This window comes from Tympanuchus pallidicinctus, unplaced genomic scaffold (genome assembly GCF_026119805.1).
Source record: "Tympanuchus pallidicinctus isolate F22 unplaced genomic scaffold, pur_lepc_1.0 scaffold3, whole genome shotgun sequence".
Classification (NCBI taxonomy): Eukaryota; Metazoa; Chordata; class Aves; order Galliformes; family Phasianidae; genus Tympanuchus; species Tympanuchus pallidicinctus.
The window spans coordinates 61,028,203-61,043,303 of record NW_026294747.1 but is presented as its reverse complement, the minus strand read 5'-3'; the positions used below and the strand labels follow the sequence as shown (position 1 = coordinate 61,043,303).

The window sequence follows — 15,101 nt, the reverse complement described above, 5'->3', positions numbered from 1 at the left end:
TATGATCTTGAAATACAGAAGCTCCTGGCTCTTCCAGGAGTAGCAGAGAAGCTTAACTTGCCTTTGTGTTCCTTTGTACCAGGGGGCGGTTCAGCATCGTCCGACAGTGCAGGGAAAAAGTAAGCGGCAAGACTTTAGCTGCTAAAATTATCCCTTACTGGCAAGAGGACAAGCAGAGCGTGCTGCTGGAGTACCAGGTCCTCAGGAAGCTTCATCACACCAACATAGCTCAGCTGAAGGGAGCTTATGTCAGCCCCCGGCACCTGGTGTTGATCCAGGAGATGTGTGTGGGACCAGAGCTACTCCACTCTTTGGCATTAAGGTAATCGTAAGTGGAGGGAAGGGTTTTCCCATCAGGGCTGGAGTAGGTAGCAAAGCACGTATTGCTTTCACTTGTCAGGCAGGATCAGCTCCCTCCACCTGTTCCAGTGTGCTGTCATAGCATAACTGCCATTGTACTCTATCTTGTTTCCCCTTCATGTTGCTTCTCACAATGGCAGAAAACGAATCTGCTGGAATCCTCTGATTTAAGGGGGTGGGAATGGTGGGCATCAAATCTGCATTCTGACTTCTGCTTTCTCTGACACACGGCTCTCGCAGCCTGCTGAACCTCTTGCATCTGATTCACAATAGGGGCAAAAATCTCTGTATAGATTAAGGGACTTTATAGAAGGGAAAGAGATTGACTTTTATGCGGGCAGAAAGTGATAGGACAAGGTGGAATGACTTTAAATTAAAAGAAGGGTGTCATTAGATTAGATATCAGGAGGAGATTTTTTTACTCAAAGAGCAGTGAGGTGCTGGCACTGCTGCTCAGAGATCCCATCCCTGGAGGAGCTCAAAGGCAGCTTGGATGGAATGCTGGGCAGCCTGGGCTGGTGGTTGGCAACCCTGCCCATGGCAGGCGGTTGGAAGTAGATGATCCCTGAAGTCTCTTCCAACCCAAGCCATTCTATGATTACGTGATTTCTGAAATGATTGGAGTTGTTTCTTGAGAGCCTCATTGGATCATACAGACAGAGGAGGATTATAGCAGGGGCAGAATGATGTTTTTGGGCAGGCAGATACGACACCTCTGGTTTCTACCACTTTCTTCTACCAGGACGTCATACTCAGAGGTGGAGGTCCGAGATTACCTGTGGCAGATCCTCAGTGCAGTTGAGTACCTCCATGCACACAGCATCTTGCACTTGGATCTCAGGTCTGAAAACATGATCATCACTGAGCCCAACCTGCTGAAGCTCCTGGATTTTGGCAATGCACAGTTTTACACACAAGACAAGGTCATTACCCTGGACAAATGCATGGATTATGTTGAAACCATGGGTGAGTAGAGTTTATTCACAGCAACCCTGATGTTGTATGCAATCTGCAGTAAACAGATAGGCTGAGCCAGTGGGCAAGGCCCTGAGAGTGCAGGTGACCCCAGCAAGGAGTTTCACAGTGAGATGATGGGCATGGGTGGTGTGACAGCAGTTCCCAGGCCACCACGGAGGACAGAGCCAGAAGTCATGACCAGTGGTGTTCTGGCTGGTGTCCATGTGTCCTATGCTCAAGGTTGTAGTGTTTGTGCCAACAAGCCCCGTTGTTTTGATGTTCTCAAGGTTTTGTTTCGGCCATGACTGAGATTAGCCAACCTCCCTGTACCAGAAAGATTTTCTCCATCCTCAGGAAGGTAGCAAAACCTTAGCAAGTGCTAAGTGCTGGCTTTGGTGCTGTAGCATCGGAGGGGAGCTTGGCTCACACCCATTTGCTTTTCTAGCTCCAGAACTGCTGACAGAGCAAGGAGCCCTCCCACAGACTGATATCTGGTCCGTTGGAATCACGGCATTCATCATGTAAGTCAGTTCAGCCTGTCCTTCTATAGCCCTGGCTTTAAAAGTGCTATTTCCAAGTCATCAACAAAGGGAGCTGTACCCACTCAGATATTAACATCAGTAGTAGCCTCTCCCTTGAGCAGTGCCACCAAAGACATGTGGCAGAGGCTGTGGAGCTGGCTGCACTGTACAAGGATGCTCAGTCCCCGCCACATCTCCAAGTGGAACAAGGAGGTGGTTTTGCAGCCCAGCAGCTGCTGTGTTTCTTGCTCAGCCTCGTCTGAAAAGCCCCCACTTAAACAAGAAAATTCAAATTACACCAAGCAGAAAAGCAGCTGAAGTCATGGAGCCTACTGAAGAACATTGCTCTTTGGGATTCTGTTTTTCATGTGATGTTTCTTTGCACTGCCATGATGGGATGGGAGTTCCCAGGGGAAGGAGCATCTCAAGCGATGCCCTTTGTGCTGACAGTGCTGTTGTTTCGGGCTAGGCTGAGCGCCACCTATCCAGTCAGCTCTGATGTGCCCTGCGAGTTCCTGAGAACCACCAGGAAGGGGAAGGTGAAGCTGACGCGGTGCTACGCGGGTCTCTCCGGAGGAGCAGTGTCATTTCTCCAGAGCACCCTGTGTGCAAACCCCTGGTAAGGCAGCGTCGGCTCCCCTGGCAGTTTGTGCAAATCCCGGCTCCTGCCCCCCTTCTTCCTCTCCCATTTGGGATCTGGGAGAGAAAACCCAACCGACCTTCTCCCCTTTGTCCCAGGGGAAGACCGTCAGCCTCCGAGTGCCTTCAGAGCCCGTGGCTCCAGGAGACGGGTTTGGACAACAGGCAGCAAGCGCTGGTTACCTTCTCCACCACCAAACTGAGAAATTTCCTCACTGACCGGGAAAAGAAAAGGGGTCTGCTGTGCTCCAAGTACGGCCTCATGATTGCACAGTGAAGGGGATGTGGAGATAGGCAAGGATCGTCTCCCCTTCTGCTCTGTGTTTGGTAGCAAACTGTTCTGTCGAGTTACTGCGCATCAGCTGACCTGAGCTGACTCTGTTCTTCCTAAATGCAATTCAGCACAGCTAAGCAAATGAACGCACTGCCACCTGGTAAGAGCTGAAATGCAGTTAACGTGGCTCAGCTGACAGGTGGTAACTTGACAGCACTTGGGTGACTTGGATCTGTGCTTCCAGGAACAGGCAGGAAAGGTTTGCAGAGCCCCTTCTGAATGGGACTAGCTGCTAGCCCTCAGCAGCTTAGCAAATCTTCCCTGAAGTCAGTGTGCAAACACTGGCTATTGACTTCTGCCCTGTCCCCAGGATGCCAGCACTTTCAGATGCTACTGGATCGCTTATCCCGTTGCTACAAGGACTGAGAGACTGGTGGGCTTCTTGCCTGCCTCCTGGGGTTGAATTTGATGGGCTGCAGTGGTTCCTTGCAATGCCTACAGATCTGTGGTTCTGTGAAATCCCAAAGGAAATGGGAAACAATTATAAAGGGAAAACAACTCTAATACTCTCAAGAGCTCCAAGGAGGTGATAGCGGGAGTGGGGAAACAGAAAACAAGTCAGGAAGATTCACTGTGGGGAAACAGTGCTTCCGGGGGCTGATGCCAGGCAGCAACATATCCTACAGCTTTGGATGTACAGATCCAACTGGATAAAAGCCCTGAGCAGCTCAGTGTGAGCAGGGGGTTGAACCAGAGACCTTGTGAGTCCCTCCCCACGAGACGTGTGCTGTGTTGCCATGTCTGTGATGTGTCCCGTGATGTCTTTGCCTTGTGTCAGACACAGGGTTGGGCAACGGGACCCTGGTGAAATCCACTGGTCAGGCTCAGCACATTGCACTTGTAGCACAGGGTGAGTGCAGGGATGGAAAAAGCACTGGGGCTTTCCAGTCACTGATAAATTGCACATCTGTCCTACCTGAATCCTCCCAAAGCTGAGCCTGCTCTCCCTGGGCTCAAGTTAACCACCTGTCATAGGGCCTACATGCTCTCCGTGGGCACTTCCACTGCTGTTGCTGCAGAGCTGGTCATGTTCCTCAAGGGGTTCGTGGTCTGTAGACACCACAACACTTTTTTTGGGGGGGGCATGTGTATTTGAACTCTCCCATTAGAACTAGATGACTGGTTTACCCATCACACAGGACTTCATAACAACCCCTCACTTGCCCCACTGCATCTGCATCAGTTTGTCTTCAGATTCTTCAGGAAAGCCCAGGGCATCCTGAACGCTGCAGTCCTTCAAGATCTGCTGAGGACGGATGGTGTTCGCTGTGTCGTTGCTTTGTATCTATAACCTCTGTTTTCCTTTGGGTTTCTCTGATGTGAGTGATGCATTTACGGGTGCAGTTGGGTTTCTTGAGCTTTCCCTACATGCAGCATTTAAGTACAGCCTTTCCTCAAGCCACGCCTCACTGTGTTCAGAAGGTCAAGGATGGGAAATCAGTTCCTACTATGTTACAATTCAATGCTAGACATGATGTTGTCTAGTGGGGATCTTTTCCAGCATATTTAACCCATGTTGCCACAGACCTGAAGCTTGTAGCACCCTGATTGCTCCTCCTGCATTGTGTATGGAGCAAGTTGGGAGCAAAGCAGTTCCCACTGTGCTGTGCAGAGCAGACACTGATTTGTCAGACTGCACATCTTTGAATGTTAAGGTCATGCCTTCTTCACAGTGCATTGGAGAAGAGAAAAGCAAGGTCTTAGGGCCAGATTTCATGCTCGGTTCTCTTGGGTTTCAAGGAGTTATGGAAGACAGCGCGATGAGGTGTGGTGTATGAACCTTTCAGGACCCATAAGGTATCTGTTGGCACAGTCTGGTTTTTCCTCTTACTGCTACGCTTTGGGATGGACTGCTCTGTGGACAACCCATCCAAGCATAAACTTTAATTGCAGATTTACCCGTTTGGAGCTTTTACACTATTCCTCAAATTAAGTGATTTTTGCTTCTCATACTTGCATGCGTTTGAGCATGTCTGAAGTCTTTTATAGACTCAATATTGTTTTGTTAAATTATCTATTCTGACAAGGAATTAAAACCAGATATTTTTGCTCAATCATTGCCATTCTCATCGTTTTTCTCTCTCTTTCCCAAACCCAGTCCATGTTTGTTCAGAACCCACTCTCACCTCTCAACTCTGATCTGAGGTCATTACAAGCTGTAACAAAACACACACACACAGAGTACAGCAAAGCACTAAAATGCAGATTATTTTTTTCCTAGGACAGCTCTGCCTTCACCAGGAAAAGTTACAACAGTTGCTCATTTGCTGCAGTTATAACATAGCCCCGTCCTTCACAACAGAAAGCAGAATCTGGCTTTGATGTTTTGAGACATAATAGAACATTTGAGTTCTGGACCTTGATTGTACATAACAGAGGGACCTTGGCAAACTCAAGAAGTGGGCACACAAGAACCTAATGAGGTTGAACAAGGCCAAGTGCAGGGTGCTGCAGCTGGGTTGGGGCAGTCCCAGATATGAGTGCAGATGGGAGCAGAGCTCACAGAGAGCAGCCGTGCGGAGAAGGACTTGGGGATTCTGGAGCCAGCAGTGTGTTCTTGCAGCCTGGAAGGGCAACTGCATCCTGGTCTGCATCAACAGAGGGACAACAGTGAGCAGGAAGGTGACTGTCCCCTTCTGCTCTGCCCTTGTGAGGTCCCACCTGGAGCACTGCATCCAGATCCCCAGCACAGGAGGGATGTGAACCTAAGCCATTCTATGAAAACCTCCAAAGACGGCATCTGCAGCAAGTTGGTTCACTGTGCTGTGACTTAACTCCTGTGGGGACTGATGTTCCCTTGGCTGCTGAAGGAAGGAAAAAAAAAAGGAAGGGAAGAGGTACCCCCAGCATGCATTAGATGGGAACAATGCCAGTACATGAGCCTCGAGGAAAGGCTGGGAGGACATCAGGAACCAGGTTTGCACTCCAGACCCCAGCTCTCCTCTCACAGAAAGGCAATTCTTAAGGAAAGATTGGGCACAGTGTGGAAAGGCAAGTGTATGGGTGAGCTGACTGTTTGCACACACCTGCACATTTTTAACTCTTTATAACTCTACTTTCCTCCCTGCATCACCTGAATCCCTCCTTTTCTCCGTTGTGGTTCGTTCCTCAAGCATCCCACCATAAACCTGTTACAATCCCCACCTGCCTCTCCTCTGTGCCCCACAGAATGCCTCACCCCTTAATCCCAATCCCTGTGGCTAATCTCAGTAGGCCTCATGCCTGGGCTGTGGGGTTGCTGCTCTGGTGGAACAGATGCAAAGAGACCCAGCTGAGGCATTCATCCTAAATCTGTGTTCCCAGTTGTCCTCAATTAACCTACTGTTACATCATCATTCTCCTCTTGGCATGTACAAGTTGGTTTCTGACAGGCTGGTAGCCATTGTGAAGAGCTGGGAGTAACCCAGCAGGGCATTACTTGGGGCCCTCCACCTCACCATTGTATCTCTGGGCTCCCCTGTGGGTGTGCAGATGAGCTTCTATTGCCCTACCCAGACAGGGTAAGGGGTGATGCAGGGCTGTGCTACATGCAGAGAAGACGAAGAGAAAAGCCACCATGCTGTTAAGCAAAGAAGAACATACTGGCATTGGCTCCACACAGATCCAGCAGCCACCGGCTCGGGCGGTTTATTTCATAGCAACATCTGGACAAGCAGAACACCACAGCTTTTTCAAACACGTAGTCGGTATCTGAACTGCACGTCGTGAACAGGCTGCATGGTTCCAAATCCCCAGCGGCTCAAATCTATGTCTGGGATCTCCTCTTGGTCGTTGACCAGCTCCAGGTCATAGTGAGTCAGCATGAAGAACACAAACAATTTAACTTCTTCTGTAGCAAAGAACCGCCCAGGACACATGGATACACCGGCCCCCCAGGGCATATTGTAGTATTTCAGCCGTTTGCCATTCTTGTAAAAATTTTTCTTGGTGCCATCTGGGTTGACAAAGCGGTCATACTTAAATTTGTGAGGTTCGGGGTGGATTTCTGGATTCATTTGCACAGAGAGGTGTGGGAACAGAGCCACTCGGTCCCCTTTGCGCAGACTGTACTCTGTGCCACCACTCGTTTTGAGGGTCATATCCTGGAGGATGGCTCTGATCAGGATTGGGGCTGCCATCAGCCTCAGGGTCTCCTCCACGGCACTGTCCAGAAAAGGAGTCTGGGCTAACATGTCTCTGGTGATGTTAATTGGTGGCCTTCCTGGCTTCACTTCTTGACCATGCTCCCTCAAGACTTTCTCCACTTCTGCCTTTACAGCCTTCATAGCTTCTGGATCCTTCATGAGATACAAGAGGAGCCAGAAGGAAGTAGCGCCTGTATTGCCCTGGGATGCCCACAGCATCATGAACTTGAAGCGGTCCCGCATGTAGTCAGGCATGCCAATTTCTGCCAAAAACTTGTCTTGTTCACTTATCCACCTACTGACGTTTTCCTTCTGAGAGCTCTTACTCACAGACAGAGCATCCCAGAAGAACCTCTTCAGCCTCTCAGCTTCTACTTTGTCCCTGGGAGGCAACACGGCATAGACCAGGCGGGGGAAGAGGCGGTCATACTTCCGAAACTCGGTGTACAGCTGGTTGGAGTGGATGAGATCTTGCTCGTAAGCTTTCTCCTTGTTCTCTGTCCCTTGGTACGACTCGGTGCCGAACAAAGCCAGGTACCCAGCTCTGAAGACGATGTTGTAGCAGTAGTGGAAGAGGCCGGCCTCTTGCCATGGTCGTTTCTCCTCTCCTGAGCTCAGCTTGAAAAACAACAGCTTCTGGAAGTTGTCCATGGTGGCTTGTGTCAGGAGAGTGAGTCCATCTCCCATCAGATACTTCGTGTTAAAAACATGCAGATCACTATTGTTGTTCGTCTTGGACTTGTAGCCAAAAACCCGGTAGACCAAGTTAGCTGAAAAGGTCAGAAAGTCTAGTTTAGACCGTGATTCCTTCACAATGGCTCCAAAGCAGAAGGGGTCCATCACAAAGGTAAAGTAATAGCCTCCGATCAGCACTGTGAAAATATCTCCATATTTTCTCTGCATCTTGCTTAGAAACGCTGAACTGTCCTTTCTGAAATCCAGTGCATAACCCAGCCAGGGAATGATGCCTTTGTCCAGAGGCGGCTCATTGGGTCTTCGTCTCCGAAAGGCCCCCAGGTGGTAGAGCCCCCCAAGCAGCAGTACCACCAAGGTACAGAGGAAAACTGTCCAGAATGCCATCTGAGCCCTTCTCCTGGCTGGGGGTTTGACCCAGAGTGAGGGAAGTGCCTTTTATTTCCGATCAGCAGCTGATACGCAGGTGCAGAGCTGACAGCATCTGCCCCAATTGGCAGCAATTATTTGCTTTTCCAATTTGGAGTGAGGACATCTCTTTCTTGGCTGACACACGGAGATTTTTAAAGTGAAAGGTACGTTAGAGTCCACTGCAGTCAACAGGCTGCTGCATAAAGTGGATGGGTGTAAGCGTGAGCTCTGCAGCAGTATAAGCCAAACCTCTTTTCAGGGCTGCACTGTTTTGTAAAAGGGTCTTTGGAGAATTCCCCTCAGCAATTTCTGCATTTAACACTCAGCTACAGATATGCAGTGCAGGCTGGAAAGAAGAGAGGAGGAACAGATGTTTGAAGTGCTGCTGGAATTGGGATCAAGCCGGAGACAGAGCGGAGCTACTTTGGTCTCAAATGCCAAGAGAAGGAAAGGTCTGCAACAGCTCCACTCATGTTGCCTTCTGGTCCTCAATGTCTCCCGTTGGGGTGGGGGTACCCCAGGAACCTTGTGCCTTGTGCCCAGTGCAGCACTACTGGGCATCCAGCTGCTGCATGCGGACCTTGCAGCAGCGTCGAGTGGGATAAAGGGGCATTAAGTGGTGAGAGAGTTAGGGAAAAGGATTTAGTAAGGAGATGACCATGCACAGGGCAAGCTGCTTCCACCCGCTCCCTATTTTCCCACCCTCGTTCCTCCCCAGTTCACCCCTTGTTTTCTTTACCTTCACCTCTTCCCCTAAGCATCCCATCAAAAGCTCTTTACAGTCCCAAGGGCCCTCCCTAGGTAGATCAGGAGATGAAGATCTCTATCTATCTCAGATTTGTTTCCCAGCTGTTCTTCCCTTCCACACCCCTGCCGCAGACCTGACCCACGTAGCAAAGATCACAGCGTAGCATCACCTTCATATTTGCTTTGGTGTTTTTATAAGTGAAGCTCCTAGCTTTACCATTTTGGAAACACACAGCAGTGATGATGGCAATAACGGCAGTGAAAACAAATGCATGTTTTTTGTTCAACTGAAAACCCTTCTCAGTTCTATCAGTAACACTATCTAGCAATAACATCAAGAAGGTGATGAGCATGTGCTCTGAAGGTATAAACTTTATTTGCACAGTTCTAGCCAATTTACATGCTGAATTGATTTCTAGGCTGGAAAAAGCCCAGCTAAAGTTCAAAAACATTTGGGGTGAACAGCACCTTTTAAATAAAGATCAACAAACTAGTAACCTTGAACTGTAAAAGCACATCAGTCATAAGAATTGGCAAATAGCTATCCATGCTCTTCCGTTTAAGGCCATGCTGCCACTCTGTAAACAGGTCAAACTGATGTCTGTTAATGATGGTCTCCATTGAGCTTTTTCATTTTGTGTTTTTTTTTTCCCTCTCTCTCTTGCTGATAGTTACTGGTCTGAATTCTGGTGCTGTGATGATCAAACCTGCCTGGAGAAGAGGAGGCTCAGGGGAGACCTCATTGCTCTCTATAACTGCCTGAAGGGAGGCTGTAGTGAGCTGGGGGTCGGCCTCTTCTCTCGTGTCATCAGTGATAGGAGCAGGGGGAATGGCTTCAAGCTACGGCAGGGGAGATTCAGGCTGGACATGAGGAAGTATTACTGTTCAGAAAGGGTGGTCAGGCACTGCAATGGATGCCCAGGGAGGTGGTGGAGTCACCGAGCCTGGGGGTGTTCAAGGAAAGGCTGGATGTTGTGTTGAGGGACATGGTTTAGTGGGAGCTATTGGGAATAGGTGAACGGTTGGACTGGGTGATCTTTTAGGTCTTTTCCAACCTTGGTGATTCTATGATTCTATGATTCTATGAAACTGATCTCAGACCAAGGATCCATCCCTTGGGTAGACACAGTGTCCTGCTCAGTACGCTTCAGTGTGGTTCAGACCCACTTAAAACTGCCTGTTCTTCCTGTTGCCTCTCCTGGTAGGCTGAGGGGTGAGCCTGGCTGAGCACAGTGCCCCGTGGCAAAAGCCAGAAAGAATTTATCATGTGTTGGTGACGCTCAACATTTCTATCTGAGCGGTGTATCTGCTGCAAGAGCAGCTTGTTTCTGAGAGCTGGATGTCAAAGGTGCCCTTCCTACAGAAAGCCTGAGGGATCTTCTGTAGGTACGACCTGAATCGTTTCTTCATAAAACCGTAGAGCACAGGGTTGAGGCAGCAGTGGACAAAGGACAAGCTCTCTGTGATCTGCATGGCATAGTCCAGTTGCCTACTCCTCTCACAGCTCTGGATCAAACCAACGTATTGTAGGGAGTGAAGGACGAGGACAATGTTGTAAGGGAACCACAGGATAAAGAAGACAACCACCAGAGTAAAGACAAAGAGCAGTGCTCTCCTCGAGCCAGGCACCCGAGACGTGGTGAGGACACACACGCTGCGGGAATAGCAGAACACCATGAAGAAGAAAGGCAAAAGGAAACCCAGGATGTTTTGAGTGACCTGAAAGACAACTTTCCAAAAGAAGTGTTTCTGGCCGTAATCATGCGTGCACATGATGGTTTTGTTGTGCATTTCCTTCGTGCTGCTGAAGAGGGCATCGGGAATGGAGAGGAGTATGGAGAGGACCCACAGCACCAACAAGATGAGGAAGGACTTCTTCCGTGTCACAGAGCAGTGAGGAGAGTAGGCATGAACTATCTGCAGATACGTGTCCAGACTCATGCAGCTTACAAAAAAGATACCGCTGTAAAAATTCATGATGTACATGGCATTTAAGACTGGGCACAACAGATCCCAGGTCACCCACTGAGAAATGAACAGGGCCCAGAAAGGAAGGGTTAGCAGCAAGAGAAAATCCGAAACCACCAGGTTCAGCAGATACAACTCTGCTGTCTTCTTTTGCTTACTGACATACATGAGGACAGTAAACAGAAGAGCGTTCCCAGTGAACCCAACCAGGAATAACATGCTATAAAAAGCTGGCAAGAATGCTTTGCCAAAGGACACCACCTCTTCTTTGGTGCAAAGGCCATAGAGCACGTAGTCTTCCTCATTCAGGTACTCATAGGGGTAGTCACTTGAATTGGCAGTGTAATCTTGGCCACCCAGCAAGGCTGTAGCTGTTGTTGCCAGCTTTGAAGCTGCACAGGGCAAATCGCTGTCTAGGAGCAAAGGACAAGAGAAGGGGATCAGCAGGGCACTTCAAAACGTCACTCCAGTTGCAGGAAAAGCAAAAGTGGAATGTTTTCTTCAGCTTATAGGTTTAAATCCATGCCGCATGTCCTGCTCTCTTTGGCCTTTGCCTACAGCATGAAGACAGCCATAGACACAAACATTTAAAATCATACTTCAGGTTTCCTTGTTCCCATGCACGAAAAGCATGGTCTCCTCTGAGCTGATTCACCACTTCCCTCTGACACCACTGCACTTTTGAGGAAGTTTCTACCCTAAATTACGTGAAGTCTAGCACCACACCCAGCTGTGTACTGCTGTGTTCACCAGGATTCCTACTGAGAAAGCAGCATAGAATCACAGAATCATTCCGGTTGGGAATGACTGCTAAGATCACCCAGTTCAGCCCCAACCTACCCTCACCTTCACCCTACTGACCATATCTACCCTTTCCCAGGGACTGGGACTCCATCACCTCTCTGGGCAGCCTGTGCTGGTGCATTACCACTCTTTCTGAGAAGAAATTTTTCTTACTATCCAAACTGACATCCTGCTTTTCAGCATAGCAGAACCTGCCACCAGCACCTTTAGCTTTAGGGCTGCTCTCAGAAACAAAATAGCAACAAGTAACTACTCGCGGTACAACAGGTCTCCTCTTTGTGTCAGTTCCAGGAATCAAAGCATGAGACAAGAGGTGGGTTGAAGCCCCTGCCCAAGGCTATGCATTAGAGTTGCTCTTCTTGTGCCCGAGGACTGCACACTGGTTCCAACAGCTACAGGAAATGGTCAATAACTGAGAGAACTTCCTAATTTCACAGTCTGATTCTGAATGAACTCCAACCACGAGAACATCACGAGGAAGTCATCTTCCAAAAGTCACCCAAACGGGGCAATATCTGTTACTGAAGAGATGAAATCTCCTACGGTGGGAGATAGATGAAATCTGCTTGAGACATCTCCAGCTGGTACCATGAAGGTCAGAGTGGGTTTTAATAATCAAGACTCCAGGCTCTAACAGCAAACCAAGGCTGTCACAGAGGTCAGACTGGCTGTAGATGTCCCCACCACCCCTGGGGCACACACCATGACCAAACCTGCCCTCATTTTCTCTGGGACCCATTCTTCCAGCAATTCCAAAGCATGTGTGTAGTGCAGTTCCCTGCCTGCAGCCTCTCCTGTCTTGCTCTCCTCAACTGAATCACCAAGTAAAGAGAAAATGAAGCTGCTGTTCCCAGGACGAGCTGTGCTAACCCTAACCCTACCCATGACCAAGATCCCCAAAGGCAGCTAGGACCAGAACCAGGCCTTCCTCGTGGAAGGGCCTGAAGCAGGAGCCCCTACATCTCAGAGCAGGGTTGGAGCAGAGTGCTGAGGATCCCTGCAGTGCAGAGCTGCAAGAGCTGAAGCTACAGACATACCTGTTGTGATCCCGCGTCTGACACTGCTGAAGGGTCCATCCCAGGCTGGCTGAAAAGGAAAGTTCAGTGTGAGCAAAGCTGTGATGTTTTCCTGCTGTCTCACCTTCCTTTGGCGACCACCAGAGGGCAGCCAGATGGATGCACAGCACAACAGCACCGAATAAAACTTTCTGGGAACGAGCTTTTTTTCTGCTTCATGTTTTGGAGAAAAATCATCTGCAGCTGAATGCATTCTGGACTACACGTCCATGGGAGGAAGCCAAAATTTTCCACCCACTCTGACATCCAGTCAGACTCCAAAACAGCTCCAGCACTCCCTGCACCCACACTGGGGCAGCCACCCCACACCCCCACTTCTGGGGCTTTTTCAGCTCTCCGAGATGCTGCTTCTCCCCTGGCTGTGTCGTCCCTCCTCCTTACAGCACTGCACAGACATTCACACTACATCCCATGTTGCAGAGTAAAGAAGCGATTAATCCTCCCAAGAAATTAACCCCAGCCCAAAGGAAGCTCTCCAGGTTCTTCCATTATCTACAAGCACAAAAGAGAAAACACGCTTACGAGAGCCGCTGCTCCACGGCGGGCAGTTCCCATTGTGCCAGAAGTTGGACTCAGGCTTCTAGGAACGAACCTCTCATAGTGGTGCAAGAGGAAACGTGAGCTCAGCGTGACTGCCCTGCCTTCATTTTGCCTTTCCTGGAGTCACTGCAGCGCTGACATCACCCCTGAAAAAAGCTGAATTAGGATTTGTAAGGAGGCGAGACAGATTGAGCTTACTTGGGAGGTTATCAGGAGTAGTCAGCACAGGTTCACCAGGGGGAGGTCGTGCTTGATCAATCTGGTAGCCTTCTATGATGTTGTCTCTGGCTGGGTGGATGGGGGGAGAGCAGTGGATGTAGTCTACCTTGATTTCAGCAAGGCTTTTGATACTGTCCCCCACGACATCCTCATAACAAAGCTGAGGAAGTGTGGGATGGATGAGTGGACAGTGAGGTGGGTTAAGAACTGGCTGACTGGCAGAGCACAGAGGGTTGTTGTTGGTGGTGCAGAGTCTGGCTGGAGGCCTGTAAGCAGCGGTGTTCCTCAGGGGTCTGTGCTGGGTCCAGTCGTGTTCAACATCTTCATCAATGACTTTGACGAGGGGATGGTGGCCACCCTCAGCAAGTTTGCTGATGATACAAAGTTGGGAGGATTGGCTGACAGCCTGAAGGCCGTGCTGCCATTCAGTGAGACCTGGACAGGCTGGAGAGCTGGGCAGAAAAAAACCACAGATGAGGTTTAACAAAAGCAAGTGTAGAGTCTTGCATCTGGGGAGGAATAATTGCATGCACCAGTACAGGTTGGGGGATGAGCTGCTGGAGAGGAGCTCTGCGGAGAGGGACCTGGGTGTCCTGGTGGATGGCAGGTGGGCCATGAGCCAGCAGTGTGCCTTGTGGCCAAGAGGGCCAATGGCATCCTGGGGTGCATCAAAAAGAGGGTGGCCAGCAGGTCGAGGGAGGTGATCCTCCCCCTCTGCTCTGCCCTGGTAAGGCCTCATCTGGAGCACTGCGTCCAGTTCTGGGCTCCCCAGTACAAAACAGACAGGGATCTCTTGGAAAGAGTCCAGCGGAGGTTGACACTGTGTGGGTGACAGGGACATCAGTGCTGCCACCATTGCGTGGGCTCAAACCAACCCCAGAGCACAGCGGGATGGAAACAGCATCTCACAGAAGACACCAACCAACAGGAAACCCAGTGCTGACAGCTGGAAAATGTCAGGAAACCATCCTGCAGTGAGATGTCCAATATCACTGTCTGGTGCTGGAGTTGCCTCCAGCCTGGTCTCCATGTTCTCCTTGCTGTTGCTGTGGTACTTTGAGACACATTTTGTTGGTTACTTCCTTATCCACTATTCCAAAATGTCTTTTGCACCAAAAACATGGGTGTTACTGATTTAAAACACTCTTCAGAGAAAACCTATGCATCTCCCAGCCCACACCTCAGCTCCTCCAGGCTCTGCCCTTGCATCAAACTTGCATTTCCCTACAGCGCCCATGCAGGACCAAAAGCTGCTTGTTTCTGCTGCCAGGCTAAGACTCAGGTTTCCAAAGGGAACCAAACCAGCCATTTAGCTGGTCAATTACAGCAATTAGCTGCCTCACAGGCCTGTGCAAGCCCTGGAGCACATCTGGGCAATGTACATTAGCAGGGAGCGAAAAGCAGAAGCTTTGATGGGGCTGCTCCAGGTGACAGGAGCTTCGTTAGCCCAGCAATGAAAACGAAGCGAGTTTGGCTTTATAATTGAGTTTCTACCCTCGAGCTCAGAGCTCAGAGTTGTAGGGAATTAAATGTGTCTGTAACAGCCACGGCCAAGAGCAGCCCTCGCTGTCATTTATTACCAGATTTTAACTCCATTTGGGAGCTGGTAATTGCAGATTCCTTTTTTTCCTTTTATACTCTGCAGAACCTTAATGGCTTTGGCAATTAATGTAACCAGATTATCAATAATGGAAAGCGCATTTAGGGA

General features: G+C 49.5%; 3 protein-coding genes across 3 annotated transcripts in view; 1 reads left to right on the top strand and 2 right to left on the bottom strand.

Moving 5' to 3' along the window:
- Window positions 1–4,865, top strand: part of OBSCN (obscurin, cytoskeletal calmodulin and titin-interacting RhoGEF) — a 170,512-nt gene extending 165,647 nt beyond the window's left edge. Inside the window, exons 117-121 of the mRNA XM_052695150.1 lie at window positions 83–322; window positions 1,103–1,326; window positions 1,763–1,838; window positions 2,308–2,457; window positions 2,577–4,865. Of these exons, the coding sequence (XP_052551110.1) occupies window positions 83–322; window positions 1,103–1,326; window positions 1,763–1,838; window positions 2,308–2,457; window positions 2,577–2,754 (868 nt within the window). The 3' untranslated portion in view covers window positions 2,755–4,865. The remainder of the gene's footprint in view (window positions 1–82; window positions 323–1,102; window positions 1,327–1,762; window positions 1,839–2,307; window positions 2,458–2,576) is intronic.
- A 1,548-nt stretch (window positions 4,866–6,413) lies between these two features.
- On the bottom strand, window positions 6,414–8,056 carry LOC128086424 (7-alpha-hydroxycholest-4-en-3-one 12-alpha-hydroxylase). Its single transcript, XM_052695086.1, has one exon. It carries the CDS (start codon window positions 8,013–8,015, stop codon window positions 6,483–6,485), a length of 1,533 nt encoding a protein of 510 aa, XP_052551046.1. The 5' UTR covers window positions 8,016–8,056; the 3' UTR covers window positions 6,414–6,482.
- Window positions 8,057–8,162: 106 nt separating this feature from the next.
- Window positions 8,163–13,326, bottom strand: ACKR2 (atypical chemokine receptor 2). Its single transcript, XM_052695102.1, has 3 exons — window positions 13,157–13,326; window positions 12,596–12,644; window positions 8,163–11,167 (listed from the first exon to the last, which is right to left on the bottom strand). Exons 1-3 carry the CDS (start codon window positions 13,187–13,189, stop codon window positions 10,050–10,052), a joined length of 1,200 nt encoding a protein of 399 aa, XP_052551062.1. The 5' UTR covers window positions 13,190–13,326; the 3' UTR covers window positions 8,163–10,049.
- Between the last annotated feature and the right edge of the window lie 1,775 nt (window positions 13,327–15,101).

What these genes read in the sequence shown, in the direction of transcription:
- ACKR2 (XM_052695102.1), bottom strand. Translation starts at nt 13,189, where the DNA reads ATGGGAACTGCCCGCCGTGGAGCAGCGGCTCTC. An exon ending in GCCGTGGAGCAGCGGCTCTC is followed by an intron (nt 12,645 to 13,156) that starts GTAAGCGTGTTT and finishes TTTCCTTTTCAG; the next exon opens with CCAGCCTGGGATGGACCCTT. An exon ending in CAGACGCGGGATCACAACAG is followed by an intron (nt 11,168 to 12,595) that starts GTATGTCTGTAG and finishes CTTTGCTCCTAG; the next exon opens with ACAGCGATTTGCCCTGTGCA.
- LOC128086424 (XM_052695086.1), bottom strand. Translation starts at nt 8,015, where the DNA reads ATGGCATTCTGGACAGTTTTCCTCTGTACCTTGGTGGTACTGCTGCTT.